Source organism: Nymphalis io, chromosome 22 (genome assembly GCF_905147045.1).
Source record: "Nymphalis io chromosome 22, ilAglIoxx1.1, whole genome shotgun sequence".
Taxonomy (NCBI): Eukaryota; Metazoa; Arthropoda; class Insecta; order Lepidoptera; family Nymphalidae; genus Nymphalis; species Nymphalis io.
Window position 1 is genome coordinate 1026381 of NC_065909.1, and position 17986 is coordinate 1044366.

General features: G+C 31.6%; 5 protein-coding genes across 6 annotated transcripts in view; 4 read left to right on the top strand and 1 right to left on the bottom strand.

Moving 5' to 3' along the window:
* Nucleotides 1–65: 65 nt before the first annotated feature.
* Nucleotides 66–1462, top strand: LOC126777110 (uncharacterized). Of its 2 annotated transcripts, none has more exons than XM_050500005.1 (2): nucleotides 66–202; nucleotides 658–1462. In XM_050500005.1, exons 1-2 carry the CDS (start codon nucleotides 200–202, stop codon nucleotides 1336–1338), a joined length of 684 nt encoding a protein of 227 aa, XP_050355962.1. In that variant the 5' UTR covers nucleotides 66–199; the 3' UTR covers nucleotides 1339–1462. The 2 variants fall into 2 exon arrangements, with proteins under 2 accessions (XP_050355962.1, XP_050355963.1); XM_050500006.1 differs by having other exon boundaries at nucleotides 85–202; nucleotides 661–1462.
* A 4913-nt stretch (nucleotides 1463–6375) lies between these two features.
* Nucleotides 6376–7988, top strand: LOC126777081 (uncharacterized). Its single transcript, XM_050499962.1, has one exon. The coding sequence runs from the start codon at nucleotides 6453–6455 to the stop codon at nucleotides 7695–7697; it is 1245 nt and encodes a 414-aa protein (XP_050355919.1). The 5' UTR covers nucleotides 6376–6452; the 3' UTR covers nucleotides 7698–7988.
* Nucleotides 7989–8532: 544 nt separating this feature from the next.
* On the top strand, nucleotides 8533–9993 carry LOC126777115 (kxDL motif-containing protein CG10681). The gene is made up of 3 exons (XM_050500012.1): nucleotides 8533–8765; nucleotides 9227–9400; nucleotides 9582–9993. Exons 1-3 carry the CDS (start codon nucleotides 8620–8622, stop codon nucleotides 9892–9894), a joined length of 633 nt encoding a protein of 210 aa, XP_050355969.1. The 5' UTR covers nucleotides 8533–8619; the 3' UTR covers nucleotides 9895–9993.
* Nucleotides 9994–12547: 2554 nt separating this feature from the next.
* Nucleotides 12548–15862, bottom strand: LOC126777124 (ubiquitin-conjugating enzyme E2 T-like). The gene is made up of 2 exons (XM_050500021.1): nucleotides 15508–15862; nucleotides 12548–15040 (listed from the first exon to the last, which is right to left on the bottom strand). The coding sequence occupies exons 1-2, from the start codon at nucleotides 15758–15760 to the stop codon at nucleotides 14826–14828; spliced, it is 468 nt and encodes a 155-aa protein (XP_050355978.1). The 5' UTR covers nucleotides 15761–15862; the 3' UTR covers nucleotides 12548–14825.
* Nucleotides 15863–16281: 419 nt separating this feature from the next.
* LOC126777049 (oxidative stress-induced growth inhibitor 1-like) overlaps nucleotides 16282–17986 on the top strand; it is a 47273-nt gene continuing 45568 nt past the window's right edge. Inside the window, exon 1 of the mRNA XM_050499898.1 lies at nucleotides 16282–16502. The gene's annotated coding sequence lies outside the window, so the exon portion shown is untranslated. The remainder of the gene's footprint in view (nucleotides 16503–17986) is intronic.

Sequence of the window (17986 nt, forward strand, 5' to 3'; positions counted from 1 at the left end):
ATTAAAAAATAATCAATCGTTTTATAGTTTCATTTGATTTTCAATTAAAAATCTAGTTAAATTATATACATACCAATAGATTATTGTTTTTATGACATTACATCCGTGCGTGATTCATTTAGAGCTTAAATATATATATATTATTTAAGTTACTGAATATGTTATTGGTATTTTCTGAAGTCATATAAAGTGAATTAAAATGGTAATCATAACATTTTTAAAAAAACTTTTTCCAATATCGAATTAATATTAAATAAAACCTCTGTGGACCCTAGGTAAATACTATAATATTATAGAATACCCCCTCGGGAAAACATCAAGCCGTTGGTTGGGCTTCTCCTCTCTCTTTTCGGTCGTGTTGGATTTGTCGTCCCATCGGATTATAAGAGTGTACCTGTGTTTACGCATACATTTATGTAATATAAAGTCCAACCTCTTTTTAAACTAGGCAAAAGGGACATAACATCTTATATCCCGAGGTTGGTGGCGTATTAATCATGTAAGAAACGGTTACTATTTCTTACATCACAAATGTCTTGGGCGGTGGGGACCTTAAAAGTTTAAAAAAATGTTTATAAATTAAAGTTTTCAATTATTGTGGTTTATTAATTTATACAACTACGTTTTTTTTGTTAAAACAGACTATTATTGTTTCAGAAGTATTTTATAATTATCTTTTTCGTCACGCCATCATTCTGTCAATACGCAGAAACCCGCCTGAAGCCAGATGTTACGTTTGGCGATCGAAACGACAGATTCGACGTCGCGAACATCCTTCGACAACAGAAGAACTCCTATAAAGATCTCATGCTTGATGCGCAATCTGACGAAGAATATAGAAGACGAGGGAAAAATAAAAATAAACATATAAGAATTGAAACTCATGATAAACATGGAAATAAAAACAATTATGATTCAGATACTCCTAAATCAAAGTCTTGGTTTGATCTTCTTAACACGAAAATGGGAAGAAAAAGCATAAGAAAGAAGATTGTGAAGAAAATAGAAGACGAAGTCAGTCAACTGGCTAACACAATTATAACAAAAATGAGATCGATGAGGAGATTTGACGATAATTTCGCTTATCATGACAACATGGACAGCGGAGGTGGTGATGTTGATGATTATAATGCTAATCTAAAAAAAATTGACCCTGGTTTTAAGGATTCAAGGCACGATGAACATGGAGTATCTGCTAGAAGACTGCAACGTATAGTTGATGAATTACATGGGTCAAAACCAAGTCGGCGTGTGTTGTCTGATCCAGAAAGAGAAATATTGCTACATTACGCCTTCCCCGTAGATGTTAACATTGAAGGGTTTTTGCAGACACCATAAGTTTATATATAACACAGATCGAGTCCTTGGTCATTAGATTGATTTTATGATACATTGTAATAATAAAGTTCTTTATTTTACTTTATTACGAAATATAATACGGAAATAATAATTATAAAATTTTTCACAATTGCTTATTTTAAAAAAAAACAAAATAATTTTCCCTGCTTTTCAATGATGGATGTTGATTGTTCGAAGTAAATGTATTTTATCTACTTGAAGCATCAAAGCATTTTTATTAGCAGAGAAACAGTAGCTTGTAACATGGCTGTCATGGCAACGCACACTTTTCCGTGTGTAGTATCTGAAAATAGGAAAATGTTTGCACAGGAAAATGTATTTTGCTCAGTCTTTCTGACCAAGGTTAGGGAGAAGGTAAAATTCTTACTTAAATAAAATATATTAGGTAACATCCAGTTAAAATACAGTGTATTGTTAGCGTTTCCTTTGCCTGTGAACATTTGAAACAATACCAACAAAAAAAATTAAAATAAAACATATATTTTAAATATTTACCATAAAAAAGTCAACCGAATGTTAATGATTTCACTTTTGATTCACGTTCAATTTAATTCAACGTTACCAAATTTTATCACAATAAATTACCTCTTGATATCAATAGTGTAATTCTGTAAGAACTCACTGCATTATTCACCCGTGAAATGTTGACAATCGACTTATGGTGATATTTTGATGCTTATATTCTTGAAATGTTTTAATTATTATAATCAATGTCGCATATCACTTTCTGACATTTGACGACCTCGTTTTCTGCGGTGAGTTTTCAGTTTGTTCTTACAAAATAGCCCTACTGGCTTATGACATTTTACGCATGTCACGGTGATGCATTATCAGCCAGCAACTTAATTACAATATTACTATACATTACACGTAAGTGCACCAGGTTCACCACTTATTAATAATGTCTCGTAAAGTGTATTTTAAACAGAAAACAGAGTCTGTGTCCTTATCGTCAAATTTATTGATGTGAAACATTTTACAAAAGCATTTGTTAAAGCATTAGAAAGAGGACATGTATTAAAGGATTTATAAAACATATTATTATTTCTTCTAAAAACATTATAGAAGTTGATCGTTTGCAGGAACGCATGTCATCTGTGTACAAGACTTCTTGTCAAATTATAATTTCATATACAATAGACGGATTAACAATCAGAAGAACTTCAAAAGTATCCTTCAACCATACTAAATAATTGACAAGCGATAAAATTTATGGAAGTCTGTCTAATACCTGATTATATCGATTACATGTATGTAATATACACCACTCGTACGCGTACGTATCGCGGACCACCTAATGCTGTCGAAATAGATTGTTGATGTTTAAAGCAAACATCTCACTAGAATGATGTAATAAAACATTACTTTATTACTAATACATAGGGCCCAATCACGATGCGCCCGTCCACACGCTTTTCAAAAACGCAAAATGAGTCAACATTGAGTCTATTCATGCTTCTAGCTTTTCTTTCTAAATAGCAGATGACATATGTGTAATGTTCTTTAAAAAAACTATGTTATTGCCGGCTACGTGAAAGCTCATGGGTGAGAACTACTACACATCAGATAAACAGTGGTGTGGATTAAAGGATTACTAATTGATTAAAAATCACACAATTTATTTATTTATTTATTTATTTATGGTCCACAAAACAGATTATAACTAAAGACACATTTAATATATAAGTAAACATTATAAGCAAGCTAAGTTATAACCCAACAACTATGTGAACACAGATTGTAGACGAAATATTTCACTTATAAAAATCAAATAACATCAGCACTTGAGAATACATTGTACACTTTACAAAAAACGTTTACAATAAATGAAAAGAAAAAATTATACAGAAAAATATGAACAAGTTATGACAATGAAAAATAAAATGAAATTATGAAATGTTGAAATGAGGAACTAAATAATGAATAAGAAAATAGATTTAATCACTATTATTAGTTGTTAATTGAAAATATTGAAACCAATTGTTTTCTAAATAGATTTAGGTTATTGTTGAAAATGTCAATACCATCATTCGCGTCTTTTTCGAGAAAAATTTTGTTATATGCGCGACACATACGAACGATAGGATTATGATATGATATGTTGTTATTGTATGCGTCCAGGGTAAATATTGTAGGGTGTCGGTATTTAAAGTTAGTGTTTATGTTGATGGATCTTAAAAGCAAGGGTGAATCAATAACACCGTGTATTATTTTATGCAAATATACTAAGTTATTGCAGTCACGACGCATTTCTAGTGTTTGCAATTTAAAATGACTAAGCCTGTCATTGTAGCATTCGAGTTTACGTCCGTACTGATAGCGAAAACTGAGCAATCGTAAAAACCTTTTCTGTACGGCTTCTATCTTTTCACAGTGAGTGGCATAGTTAGGTGACCATATAACCCAGTTATATTCTAAAATACTGCGAACTATGGAACAGTAAAGATGTATAGTAGTTTTAGGCCTTTTAAAACTTTTAGTGCACCTGCTTATGAATCCACACAATCTGTTACTCTTGTTAATTATGTACTCGTAATGATCCCTAAAAGAGAGTTTTTCGTCAAATATTACTCCCAGGTCTTTTGCGGTGGATTTGCGTGAAAGTATGTTTTCGTTTATAGTGTAATCAAAAAGTACTTTTTTCGATCTTTTCAGTGTAAAACTTATTACAAAGCACTTTTCTATATTTAGCGTCATATGATTATTAGTGCACCATCTGGAAAGAGTATCTAAGTCCTTTTGAAGAGATATAGCATCATTGACGTTATTAATCGAAGAATACATTTTAAGATCATCGGCGTATAGTAAAAATTGACACGACAACTCTTTAGCTAGGTCATTAATAAATATTATGAAAAATAAAGGTCCAAGGTTCGACCCCTGTGGTACCCCAGATGTAATTGTTGCGGGGGAGGAAGTGTACCCTTTGATTGCAACTAATTGTGTTCTCCTGTCTAGGTATGATTCTACCCATCTTAATAAGGAGCCATGGATTCCGTATGCTTTTAGTTTGCGACAGAGCAAAATGTGGTTTACCTTGTCAAACGCTTTTGAGAAGTCAGTATATATCGAGTCCGTTTGTCCACATTTCGCAAAAGTGTTGCAAATATAGTTCTTATATTCTACCAAATTTGATGTAGTGGAACGATTTTTTACAAAGCCATGCTGTTTGTTACACAGTGCCGGATATACGTGATGATAAATTTTATCGTATACGATAGATTCTAAGATTTTGGAGAAACATGACAAAATACTGATAGGACGGTAATTTTCGCAATGTGAACGGTCTCCAGATTTATAAATTGGTATAATATAGGCAGTTTTCCAGTATTTAGGGAAGATACCATTGTTCAGGGACATGTTGAACAGAATAGACAGTGGAGTGCTAAGTTCTTGAGCACATAATTTTATGAAAGAAGGTGGAATCCCGTCAGGGCCTGCACCCTTATTTTGATCTAGATTCCTAATTTTTTTGTATATTTCATTTTTAGAGATAGTAAAGTTACTTAGTGTATTATTATTGTAATCGACCGCATGAAAATTATGTGAGCCTTTTAGATTGGAGGAACTAAATACTGAACTAAAATAATTTGAAAATAATTCGCAAGCGTCCTGGGCGTTTTTAGAAGTTTTATTCGCATATTTAACAACTTCCGGTATTGAGTTAATTTTAGAGCCTTTTTTATCATTTATGAATCGGTAGAAAATTTTTGAATTACTGTGTATTGAGTCTTCCACCGAACACACGAAATCGTTATAGCATTTGTCTATAAGGTTCTTACTCCTTTTACGCAGCAAAGAAAAAGTGTCAGAATGTTAATAGAATTAGATCAAAAACTGTTGATGTATCCCTTAACATTTTAAATAGCAATTATGACGTAATTTGCTTAACTGAAACCAATTTCAATGATGAAATATTCGACCATGAAGTCTTTGACTCACGCTACAATGTTTTTCGTAGAGACCGCTATACTACAAGTATTAACAAAAAAGATGGCGGTGGGGTAGTTATGGCGGTTAAGAAAAGCTTTAATGTCTTAAGACAAACTTCCTGGGACAGTGATCTCGAAGATTTATGGTTGAGTATATCTACTCATGATAATGTCTATACTCTTCATCTCTGTCTTTGCTATCTGCCTCCTGATCTTGCTGTCGACAGCATCGAATCTTTCTATGCTTCTTGCATAAAAATTGTCACAAACAAAAATGAGACAAACAATTTCTTAATTATTCCAGATTTTAATACACCGAACTTAACATGGCACAATACGCCCACATCTAATGATCTTATACCTAGCTCTTGTCAAGATCACAAGTCACGTTTATTACTAGATATGATGAACTTTTGCAATCTCAGTCAATTTAATTGTATTCGAAATCATAATGATAGACTTTTAGATCTCGTCTTATCGAATCTGTCGATAATCAAAGTTAACAGCGCGGTAGACTCAACTTTAAGTCGTATTGATAAACATCATCCACCTATTACCATTAGTTTTAATCTTAAATCACAGGGTACAATTAAACAAAATAAGCGCATGAAACTTAATTACTTTAAATGCAATTACCAAAATGTTCGATCGGTATTGGAAACCATTAATTGGACTAAAACTCTGTCATTTGAAGATATGGACACCAATGTAGAAGAATTCTACAAGATCTTAAACAAAGTAATCAAGGAAAACACACCTCTGGTACGAGACGAATCGTTTCGTTACCCAGTTTGGTTCAGCCATGGACTTAAGCGTTGTCTCACTGAAAAGCATAAATATCATAAAAAGTTTAAAAATTTTAATTATTATCGTTTATGAGTGGAGAAATAATAATAAATTAAAATTATTATTATTTCTCCACTCTTATTAGTCATTAAAAACCTTTGATACTTAAAATGATAGCCACTAAAGAAATAGCTAAATTAATTAATGTCGTTCTGACATAAAAAATGGCTACGCATGCGTGTTAAAAGTTTGATACTTTTCCAATTATACGCTTAATTTAACATACATTGGTTATGATATAACATAGAGAATTGATTTCAATTCTTAATAATAACGATGATATATTAGTACGTTTGATTTTACCGAACTAAAACCATGTCTCGAAATTTACTAACGATTCTGTTGATAGTTTTTGGAATAAGTGCATCTGAGAAAGTAAAAACTTTGCTAGACATCGGGAAATTATTAAGTAGTATACATATGCAAGATACATCAGGAAAAAGGGACTTGGAGTTCGGTCAACTAGATTATAACAGTCCTAGTCGTCATAGACATGGATACAGGAATGAACATCACAAAACGGATACTCCTAATCTTATGAACATACAGACAATGAATCTATATATGAAGCCCCGCAAACAAAGAAACGATCTGGATAATATTTTAAGAATGGACACCGATAGGATGTGTAAAGAAACTGGTAGGTGTGGATGCACTGGTAGTAGATGTGGTGACATGGCGAACAGAGAAGACGAAGTAGCAAATGAAGTCGATAAAATCGTTGATGAAATTAATGAGAAATTAGAGAGAAATGACGTTCAAACGAATGAAAAAGACAATGATGATTCAAATGACGACGAATTAACCAAAAGATTACGTTGCGATGGAGACAGGTGTGAATACGAAGGAAACAGTGTTGATTACAATGCTAGACCAGACTACGATCATACCAATGATGTAGATATTTTAATATTTGATAGGCCAAAAGTAAGTAAGGAGCAAATTGAATTTGTAGATCTTACAAGAAATAATTTACACCTCGATTTAGATGAAGCACCTAATAAACAAGAAACATATATTTTAGAGCTCAATCAAAATGCAAAAGCAACGGATCAATCATACGAGGGTGCTCCTACACCAGATGAATTCGTCAACCACTATGAAACAGTTAAAAGAGATGTTATCGAGCAACTGAAGCATTACATACAAAACAATACACCAATACCCTTAAAACATCTACATGACGAACAGAAGCAACTGCTTAGAACTTTGAAAATGATGTACAAGAAGGGTCGAGTAACTGAAGATGAATTAACATCTGAAATAGTTCGTATTGTATTCGGAGAGCAAAGTGGGACGAAGATATATCCCCACATTGAAAATAACGATAATATTTATATTCCGCGATGGCATTACAATAGTCTCTTACAATTTAGAAGAGACTTGCGGAGTCAAAAGCGTGTATTACCTTTAACTACACAGCAAAGAGGCAGATTGATAAATAAACAAACAAAAACTCTTCCAAAACTGGCATGGCGTAAAAGTCTCAATCAACAGATTCAGAGATTTGGAATGCCTTTTAATCTAGAAGTTCATGGGTTGGGTCAAATAAACTCTTAATTATTATCTCATTATTAAAACACACATGCAATTATAATAAATGCGTTGCTTATTGTTATAATTTCATCGTAATAGGAGTAATCATCTATTTTTAAGCAAGCTTTCAATCGATCATCAACCAAAAGGAAATTTCACTGCTGGACATAATGTCCAGAAGCGCCTGATTTACCGCCGTATCTTTATTTCGCCTAATATTCTAAAACTAATTCCAGTAGAAACTAAAATATGTCGTCCCTTGTGCCTTTGGTTCAGGGGCGTACCTACCGCCGTATCAGCCGTATCAAAGATATGGGGCCCTCTAGGTACAGGGTCAGTGCAAGGGCCCCGAACCCAAGTAAACAAAAATTCGTAAAATGTTACCCAAAATCTCAGTCGAACTCTTAAACCGAACGCTAATATAGGTATTAAGGCACCAAATTCGTGCGCCACAGTTAAGATGAAGGGCCTTCCGTCAAATTTTAATACAGGGCCCATCAAGGGCAAGCTACACCACTATTTTGGTTACACTAGTTGAGTCAAAATTAATGAATAGACGCTCACAAAAAGTTTTATTTATTAACTAATTAAAAAATATATTTAAAAATTTCTGCCTACATTCATTCTAAGACTCGAAAGCAACTAGACATCGGCAAGTATTGTAGTTTTCGTCTATTATATAATATATGTAATTTGAAATAGTACGACACAACTTCAGCTATACCAAACAACAATACAATAAAAATACCGTAATATATAATATATGTATTACACTAATATATAGGAAAAAAACATCTATGAATTATTTAAGAAACAGTTTTCGAACAAAATAAAACTATTAAAAAGACAGCTGTCATATGAAATATTGACGTTTGACTTTGAGTTGCTGATTATATTATATTTAAAATATTTGTAATTTGCAGAAACAAACAATAAATAATAAAAAATGGCAATGGCTAATGATACACCCGAAAGCGACTTCTCAATAGAATGTTTTCAAAACTATTCCGCCCCAGAGGTTTTTGTTCAAGGCTTGGCCGGGATGGTAGATCAAACTGATGTGGAAATGATAATACGTGCACAAAAAACAATGTACGTTGGTTACATTAATTAAATTATTTTGAATGTAGTGTAAAAGAAATGTATATGTAATGGTTGATGTTTTTCGAGGGCGCTCCTACTCTAGATTAATTTGTCAATCACATCGAAATAAGGGTTTCTCCTTTTGAAAAACCGAGTGATCTCATGTGTCATTTCTTTTATACGTGACATTGGCAGAATGTTTTGCGATCAACTAGCATATATACAATAAATATATATATATATATATATATATATATATATACATAAAAGAAAAATATATATAAATATTTTTGTACCTTTCTTGTAGATGTTTATTTTGTTTCATTTTATTATTGTTTTATTATTGTCTTGAATACATGTTTTTATAAATAAAGTTCTTATTTCTTTGCCTCTCTTTCTAATACAATATTACAATTTTTTGTAAAATTATTTTCCTGCCTTTGAATAACAAAAAAAAAAATTTATTGCAGGCTACAACGCTTTGAGAAAACAACAGAAATGTTAACAAACTGCAATCAATTATCGGCCAGCCGACTTCGAGCTGCTTCAGTGGAGTTCAAGAAACACACTCAACTACTTCTTGACATGAAGAAGGACTTGGAATTTATTTTCAAAAAGATTAGAGCAATCAAAACTAAGTTGAGGTACCTACTATTTTTATTTACTTATATTTATTATTTGTAAAAAATATTGAACAAACTTGCTTTTAAATCAAATCATAATTGAATTTTAAATAGAAAGCAAATAGAATAAATTTAATCATAAATATACTTTTATTTGAAATCCTTAGTATTTGTAATAAAACATTTATTTTAAAATTTACAGCACACAATATCCTGATGCATATAAAGTAGCAATAGCAGCGGCAGCAGAAAATAAAAAACCGATTGAGGATGAAGATGATTTTAAAGCAGAAACTAAAATTGAATCTAAAATGGTTGCGACGGTTTCCACGGAAACCTTAAAACCTGCAAGTGTTGATGAGAAGAAATCTAAGAAAAAAACAATTAAACCAGATATAGATATGAATTGTAATGAGGGTGAATGTTCTAGAACAGCAAGAAAGGTTAAGAGTAGCAGTTCTTCAGAAACCGAGAGTGCAAGTTCTGGAGACGAAGAAAGCACAGATACCGGTTGAACTGTTTAATTAATAACTTTGAGCTTCAAACTATTATATTGTATTTAGGGTTACTTAAAATATATCATGTATGTGAGAGAACAATCTCAAACAAAATCGCATATTAATTAAACAAAATTAGTGTAAATCAACATTTATTATGTATATATATATTATTATATTATGTTATTTTAGTTATTTATTAATCTATATTTATATATGTATAAGACAAAACACCAAGCAATTAAAAATATATATATACAGGTTCTAAATTTAAACAACACGAACGTACAATATCTAGCATGTTGGCTATTATTGAAATAGTAACATTTTAAAAGTTAGAATAATTAGCAATAATGTAAACACGGTAGGTATTCAAAAAGGTAGTAAATAAAATGATTATGTATATATTAACATTATAATAGAAACTGTGTTATTAAGGAAATCAGTAACAGCCTGTGAATGTCCCACTGGGCTAAGGCCTCCTCTTCCTTTGAAGGGGAAGGTTTGAAGCTTTTTCATGCTGCTCCAATGCGGGTTGGTAGAATACACATTTGGCATAATTTCAATGAATTTAGACACATGCAGGTTTCCTCACGGTGTTTTCCTTCACCGTCAAGCACGAGATGAATTATAATCACAAATTAAGCACATGAAAATTCAGTGGTGCTTGTCTGGGTTTGAACCCACGATCGTCGGTTAAGATTCACGCGTTCAAAATACCTGTTTATAGAAAACCACAACGAATTAAAACAATTATCAAACACATATTGGTTATTCTTAAATATTGTTATAAATAGAATGATGTTACCAATTTCATAACACAATTTATTTTTTTATAATGATCGTTAAATAAATAAAATATATACATGAACGCTAGATAGCCGGATATAAAAAATTGTCACATTATTGAACGATTAAAAAAAAAGTGTGTTATGTCTGTATTTAATTATTATTTTATTTATCATATAAGCTAAGTAACTCTCCTAAAAGAGGCTATACAAAAGTATGACTAATGACCATAACTAACACCATGAAACTTAAAATTAAACTATGACTCCACCTTCAAACACTAATAGGAATATAAAACAAGTTTCCAACCCCATGTAAAGGGGCCTCTTTTACATGGTGGTGGTACTTTAGGTGTTAGGTAAAAGTAGCCTATGTGGGTCTAGGGGTTCAAGCTACATATCAAATTCCATCTAAATCAGTTAAGTGGTTTAGCAGTGAAAGCGTAACAGACAGTTACTAATAATATTAAATATTTGTTTTCTGGATGAATAATTGTGTGATATCTTCAAATTCTTCCTGTAAATATACAAGTAGTTAAAAATCTTATTTTAGTTAGTAATCATAATTATTAAAAGAGATTTCTATATAATTTTTAATTTAAATCAGTATTCTTTTAAATAAATTAATAAATAAATATTTAAATTAGTTTGTTTTATTTTTGATCTATTAACTGACATATCAACGCCCAGCCCAGACTACTGGGTATTACACAGCAGATTAGCAGTAAGAAAGGATTTTTGAAAATGTTACCGCTAAATTAGTGCCATATGGCTGTTTCGATAAGTACCGGCACGGGATAGCGAGGCGAGAGGTATCACCTTCCTGCCACGAGTGTGGTGCGCATCTAGACACGGGGTACCACACCCTTGCGGAGTTTGCTGTGTGGGGGCCGCAGAGGCATTCCCTGACGGCGACAATCGGCGGAGATCTCACGCTGTCGAGCATGATCAACGCCATGCTCGGCAGTGAGAGGTGCATTGATGGCGATGGTCTCCTTTTGCGAAAGTGCTACGGCGCAGAATGAGGCCACGGAGAGGCGGCGTGAGGAGAGTGCGAAGAATTTAGTGGGCATTCCGGCGCCTTCAGTGCCGGCGAGTCCCACATACCACCCACTTAATGTGGTTCGTGTTTCTCACGCGTAAATGTGTTTTTTCAGCGAGAAAAAAATAAAAAATGCGCTAAAGAAGCTGAGTTTGTATGAAAATCCTTCATTTTTGAAGAAAGAGTTAGGGAAATTCGTATATGTATATTGGTATGCTGTGTAAAGCGCTAGATAATAATATAATATAACTTCGTCTACTTATTTGACATTTAAAATAATACAACTGATTCGATATAATTCATTTATTTATTGTACTTACTTAATAATAAAATAGATCACAAGGTCGAAGACACTGAAGTTCTAAAGGTAAGGACTTAAATTCGATTTAAGTAGTTTTTTTTAATAGACTTACATAGCAATACTACACTAATCAATAATTCACATTTTTAAATAGCAACATTTTTGTTTAAGTTTTTTTTTATTCTAAGTAACTATACGAAGAAAATATAATTAGATTTATTTTACAGAAAAATTTTAGAGTATTTTACTATAAATATTTCATATGTACACTGACATTTTTAAAGTCAATTTATTATAATCTTTCTTGTTTATATTTATTTAACATTATCGATACCTTCTGTTGAATTTTATTAATATGGCAATTGTGTAACTTCGTTAATATTATACACTTACATACCTTGGTACTCAAAAAGCGTAAATTGTTTAGTTTTTAATTATAATTACCTAATATCGTGACAATTTTTGAACATTTTTGAGCCTCAATATATTCATAATTAGCGTCTAGCTAAATTACTTTTAACAAAAAAAAACGAAATTCAATAACAATATCAAAAAAATATTTATTTATTTATTTCCCGCCCTTATTTGACTAACATGACATCGGGCGTAATGGAAGCATACTCTATTATCTTTGTTCAAATGCTGTTAGAGCAGGATAGCTTAGTGCCGTTAGCAACCGAAGTTATTTGTTTTATTAATTTATGATACAATTGGATCAAATTAGGAAATCATCCGACCGCGGCTGCGGCGCGTGTGAAGGGAGTGAAGTGAGTGTTAAAAAGCCTACATGCTAATTCAGGGTATAAGTTCTCTCATCTCTTTTCGAGCCATTAAATTTTTATAATGTATTTAAAACTATGATATGCCAATGGGCTTGACATAGCTACAAATTCCACGAATGCTAAGCACATAAGCTTGCTCAGTGTATTCTTCGGCCTTAGTCACATAATCAGTGAACGCGAATTCAAGTTCATATACAGCATTTGAAAAAGACAACATATCTGAGCGCACAATACAGTTTGACAAACGTTCTTATAATAATAACAATAAAAATACAAAAGAAACAATATTAAGGGAATATGCATACAAAAGTCACAAAGTAAAATAATATTACTATGTATAACCCTCGCGGTATGAGAATGAGACGAAAATTTGTGAAACATCTCGAAAAACATCTCGTAGGACTGTTACAGTTACTGTTGCAGTTACTGTTGCAGAGTTACTGAACAGTAAATATCGGAATCTGGCAAAGCCAGAAGTGCCTGATTTTAGTGTATTATGTCTATGTTGAAATGTGTTTGTTTGTATATGTTCCCCTGCACGAATTATTTCGCGTGAAAAGTCTTTCAAAAATCCCTCCAATCCAATTATTATTCTAATCACTAAAATTAACATACCGTAACAGCCTGTGAATGTCCCACTACTGGGCTAAAGGCCTCCGCACCTCTTTTTGAGGAGAAGGTTTGGAGCTTATTCCACCACGCTGCTCCAATGCGGGTTGGTGGAATACACATGTGGCAGAATTTCAGTGAAATTAGACACATGCAGGTTTCCTCACGATGTTTTCCTTCACCGTCAAGCACGAGATGAATTATAATCACAAATTAAGCACATGAAAATTCAGTGGTGCTTGCCCGGGTTTGAACCCACGATCATCGGTTAAGATTCACGCGTTCTTACCACTAGGCCCTCTCGGCTTATTTTTAAATTAACATAGAACACGAGCAAAAATACACATTAATAAACAAGTAATAACGTCTCGCGAGCATCGAGCCGAGTCTGGCGACGGTGCCGCTACCGGGCGGACCGCGGTTGTTCCAAAAGGCGAAATCTCATTCTGATCGCGCGCGGGTTATCGCTTGTTACAATTAAATATATATAAGTAATATTTTGACGTGGCAATTTTCACCAGTCTTAAAATATTAAATGCTTTTCTTTTCCATTCAGTCAAGGTAACAATATTTTTAATAAACAAAAAAAAAAGAGTTCTATAAGAGAAGCAAAGTTAACTTAGAAAAAGCTATTATGTACTTAAAAACAATTCTGAAATGGGTATCATTTAAATTTATGTATTATTAACATTTATTTTTAACTTTTATTTACCTCTGTACTAGCAGTTAATATATATATATATATATAAGTCAATGTATTTACAGAAAGAAATGGACCTTAAATTGCGATTCATATCAAACATGCCACATCGAATCACACCGCAGCACATTAACATGGTATGGGTCCTCCATGCAAATATGAACTTAAAATTTGTGTATACCATCCAATTGAAGAAGGAGTAAAGATAAATTAAACCTCAGATTTACATATTCCATGCAATTTGCCAATAGTTCTGCTGTATTATGTACTACAAAACAGTTCTTGAACAATTTGTCATCATTTATACAAAGCTATATCAATTGTCATTCTCATTCCAATTACAACTATGCGGACATTAAAAATGCCTTTTTCTCAATTCGTCAATTCAATGTCAAAGTTGTTTATTCGTCTTTCTCCTCTTCCAGTTGGAATAAGCTATAGATTCAATTTCCTTTACCACATATTAAATGCCAATTACCGAAATATTCAAAACGGCATACTAAGTATTGCTGATTTGGAGTACAATGTGTTATAATAAAAAAAAAATAAAAACGGTCACAGGTTTAATACAGTTTTCTATTATATATTGATGATATTTTAAATGATAGATTTGAAATAGAATCTTACATGCAAAAAAATGTAATGTAAGGCTTTCCAATAGATTCAATTTTACATAACATTCACTCAAACCTCTTACAAGACCAAATCGATGGCCTTACCATAATGATCATATAGCATACTTCTCTGTGTGTTTCCGTGCATTATCTAAAAACTTCTCTATATCATGTTTGTACTCGATAGCCAAGTCCATCATAAGAGGATCGTCTGGGTTTGGATTAGCGAGGAGACTTTGAACAGATATGATTAGTGTTTCAATTGTTATGGTCGGTAACCATGATCCTTTGGGTGGCATCTTCAACATGTTCATGCAAATTCTACCACCTGAAATAATATGACATTAGATACATTATAAAATAAGAAATATATAATTAACAGCTTTGTACCGTTTTAATTAATATAATAATTTAATTAATAACAAACAAGTCTCTACAAAATTGCCATTCCTAAATCATTAATACTAATTGGAATCAACAAACAAAAACATATTCCATATATATTTACCATAATAATTATAAAATATATAATACAATATTAAATATATAACATAATATTACTAATGATTTAAAAATAGCTTGATAAAACAAATCTCATTGTGTTATGTTACAATAACAACCATTTTCATAATAATTAATTAAAATGAATCATATAATATGCAATTTATAACATTACAAATAAATAGATAATCTATTAGATATGTATTCATATTGTGCTAAGCTTACGCTTGAGGATAATATAGATTCTAAGTAACTTAAAGTAATAAAATATTTGTTAAATATAAAAATGAGTACCTTTGTCAATATTAGGATGATACACAGGCGTAATAAACTTCACTTGTGGTGGTTCGAAGGGGTATTTCTCTGGGACGTTGATAATGAGATCGAACATTCCACTTTCATATGGAGATCCTCTAGGACCTAACATTTTCACATGTAGAACATTCAATGATTCATCTTTATCTGGATTGCATGTAATTCCCCAGGGGGGCGTAGCTTCCAGATTCTTTATTTCACGCATTAAACGAGCGTTCCGCATGCTTGCCATGGCTGAACATTGATTATTATCAATACTTAGTTAATATATATGCGCGCGAATCGAATTTTAGCATAAAAATAATGTGAATACAAATCGTACCGCTATTCCTTATTATAATGACATTGACACTTGACAGTGACCATTGACATACATACATTTGTCCAGTTACCTACTGATTAAAACTGCTTAGAAATCGACTAAATATTAAAATAAATAGATAATTTTTTTAAGGTACAAAACTTTTTTGGATTGTACAACGAAAAATTAAAAGTTAATTAGATAAAATTATTATTTAATAATATTATTATTATATTATTTATTACGATAACGATATATATTTGTACTTTTGATAGATTGCATTTTAATGTAATCGTACAATTTATTATTAATTTTAAATTATGCAGGAATGCTTAGAAAACTGTAAAACAAGATAATTTATAAACGTAATTCTGAAATGTCAAATTTTGATAGTAGCGCCATTTTCATGTAGTTCGGAAAGTGAGTGAACTATAATTTTACAAGTTCGAATATTTACAAGGTGCAGGCGGTAGTGTAGTGTGTTGAATCGTATAAAAAATTATAAATTAGTATATAGAAAGGTCATTTAATGAAATAATTGTTCTCGTACGTTCTATGGTTGTTCTAGATCATAAATAATAATTATTATTATATAAGTGCACGAAAAATCACTGTTTTATTGAGTATAAGTAAAACAGTAAAAATTTTCATGCTACAGCATCAGCATATATCGGTAAGTAAATTTGTTACTAGTTAATTGTACAACATAAATAAACGGAGATATATTTAACATATAAGCATGTTAAACCATAGTAATAGCTGATCTGAAACGTTTTAAGTTATGAAAATCGATATACACACGTTAGGGTGATAGATCAAGTTTCTATCCATTTAAGGAAATAAATAAAACATAAATAAGGTCTCGACATAAGTTCAAAATAAATTATTGACCGTTAATATGGATTTTTCATTTATAAGTTTCTTCGTAACGATTTTAAAATCCGGTATTCGACGTCGTTTCTACGAACTATCATATTTCCTAAACATGTAACTCGCATGTTAATTTTTTTAGTAAAATTAAATTTTATTATTTGTTATATAATAAAGAGGGCCATAAGCCGAAATGGCCCAGTGGTTAGAACGCGGAAATCTTTGCCGATGATCATGGGTTCAAACCCGGGCAAGCACCACTGATTTTAATGTATTAATTTGTGTTTATAATTCATCTCGTCTTCAAACCAGAAGGATTGTCACCATAACTAGTTTTATAACAATTAAGTTTAACTCTTATAAACTAGTAGATCTTGAGGTCAGCTCACACACTGTGTCGGAAATTGATCAGGAAAACTTAACTCATTTGAAAGACATTTTAGATGGAACGATTGGGAGTGTGTCGATGATGTGTACATTATTACACTTCCTATCCTATCGATGTCTATGGGATGTACATCTCGTTGCAACCTGTCATCATTCGAATACCTGCCATCATTCGAATATTTTATAATATGAATCAAAACATCTATTCGAGATGCTTTTAGTGTTACAAATATATGTAACTCAAGAATTATTTTATAAATAGCATTGAGTTTATTACATAAACTTAAATGATATTGTATTACTATAATCATGGTCCAGATTCAAATAAAACTATAATGAAAGTATGTGTTCTTTTGATTATATAAAAGTACTTACCAAGAGATTTGATCATTTTATTATTTAATTTAATGCAATAAATACAAACAAAGCAATGTTATACTCAGACTCCTATAATAATGAAGTCACCAAACACACATATATTGCTATGCTATTGCATAAAATAAAAATAATAATTATAATATTGAGTAAAGGGATTGCTTCTAAATTCAAATACTGCATAAAAAAAATTAAAGACTGATGGTTACCGAAGAGTATAATTATTGCCTTGAAAACAATTTATCTTCATTGGTTCCTTGAACACAATTTTTTGCAGTTGATTACTACATAATTATTCCTATTTCTGACATAATTAGGTATTTCTAGCATCTATAATTTGTAATTTGACCTACACTGAATAAAATTCTACTATATCTTGAATAGTTATGGGTTAACAATATTTAAAATTTATTTGTATAAATCTATAATACACTTTTATATGGTGTCTCTTATTATATATATATATATATTTTATTCCACGGTCAAGTCTACTCTTATTGTCTAATATTTGACTGCCTCGTTGGT

What these genes read in the sequence shown, in the direction of transcription:
- LOC126777081 (XM_050499962.1), top strand. Translation starts at nt 6,453, where the DNA reads ATGTCTCGAAATTTACTAACGATTCTGTTGATAGTTTTTGGAATAAGT.
- LOC126777115 (XM_050500012.1), top strand. Translation starts at nt 8,620, where the DNA reads ATGGCAATGGCTAATGATACACCCGAAAGCGACTTCTCAATAGAATGT. An exon ending in ATACGTGCACAAAAAACAAT is followed by an intron (nt 8,766 to 9,226) that starts GTACGTTGGTTA and finishes AATTTATTGCAG; the next exon opens with GCTACAACGCTTTGAGAAAA. An exon ending in GCAATCAAAACTAAGTTGAG is followed by an intron (nt 9,401 to 9,581) that starts GTACCTACTATT and finishes TAAAATTTACAG; the next exon opens with CACACAATATCCTGATGCAT.
- LOC126777124 (XM_050500021.1), bottom strand. Translation starts at nt 15,760, where the DNA reads ATGGCAAGCATGCGGAACGCTCGTTTAATGCGTGAAATAAAGAATCTG. An exon ending in TCATCCTAATATTGACAAAG is followed by an intron (nt 15,041 to 15,507) that starts GTACTCATTTTT and finishes ATATTATTTCAG; the next exon opens with GTGGTAGAATTTGCATGAAC.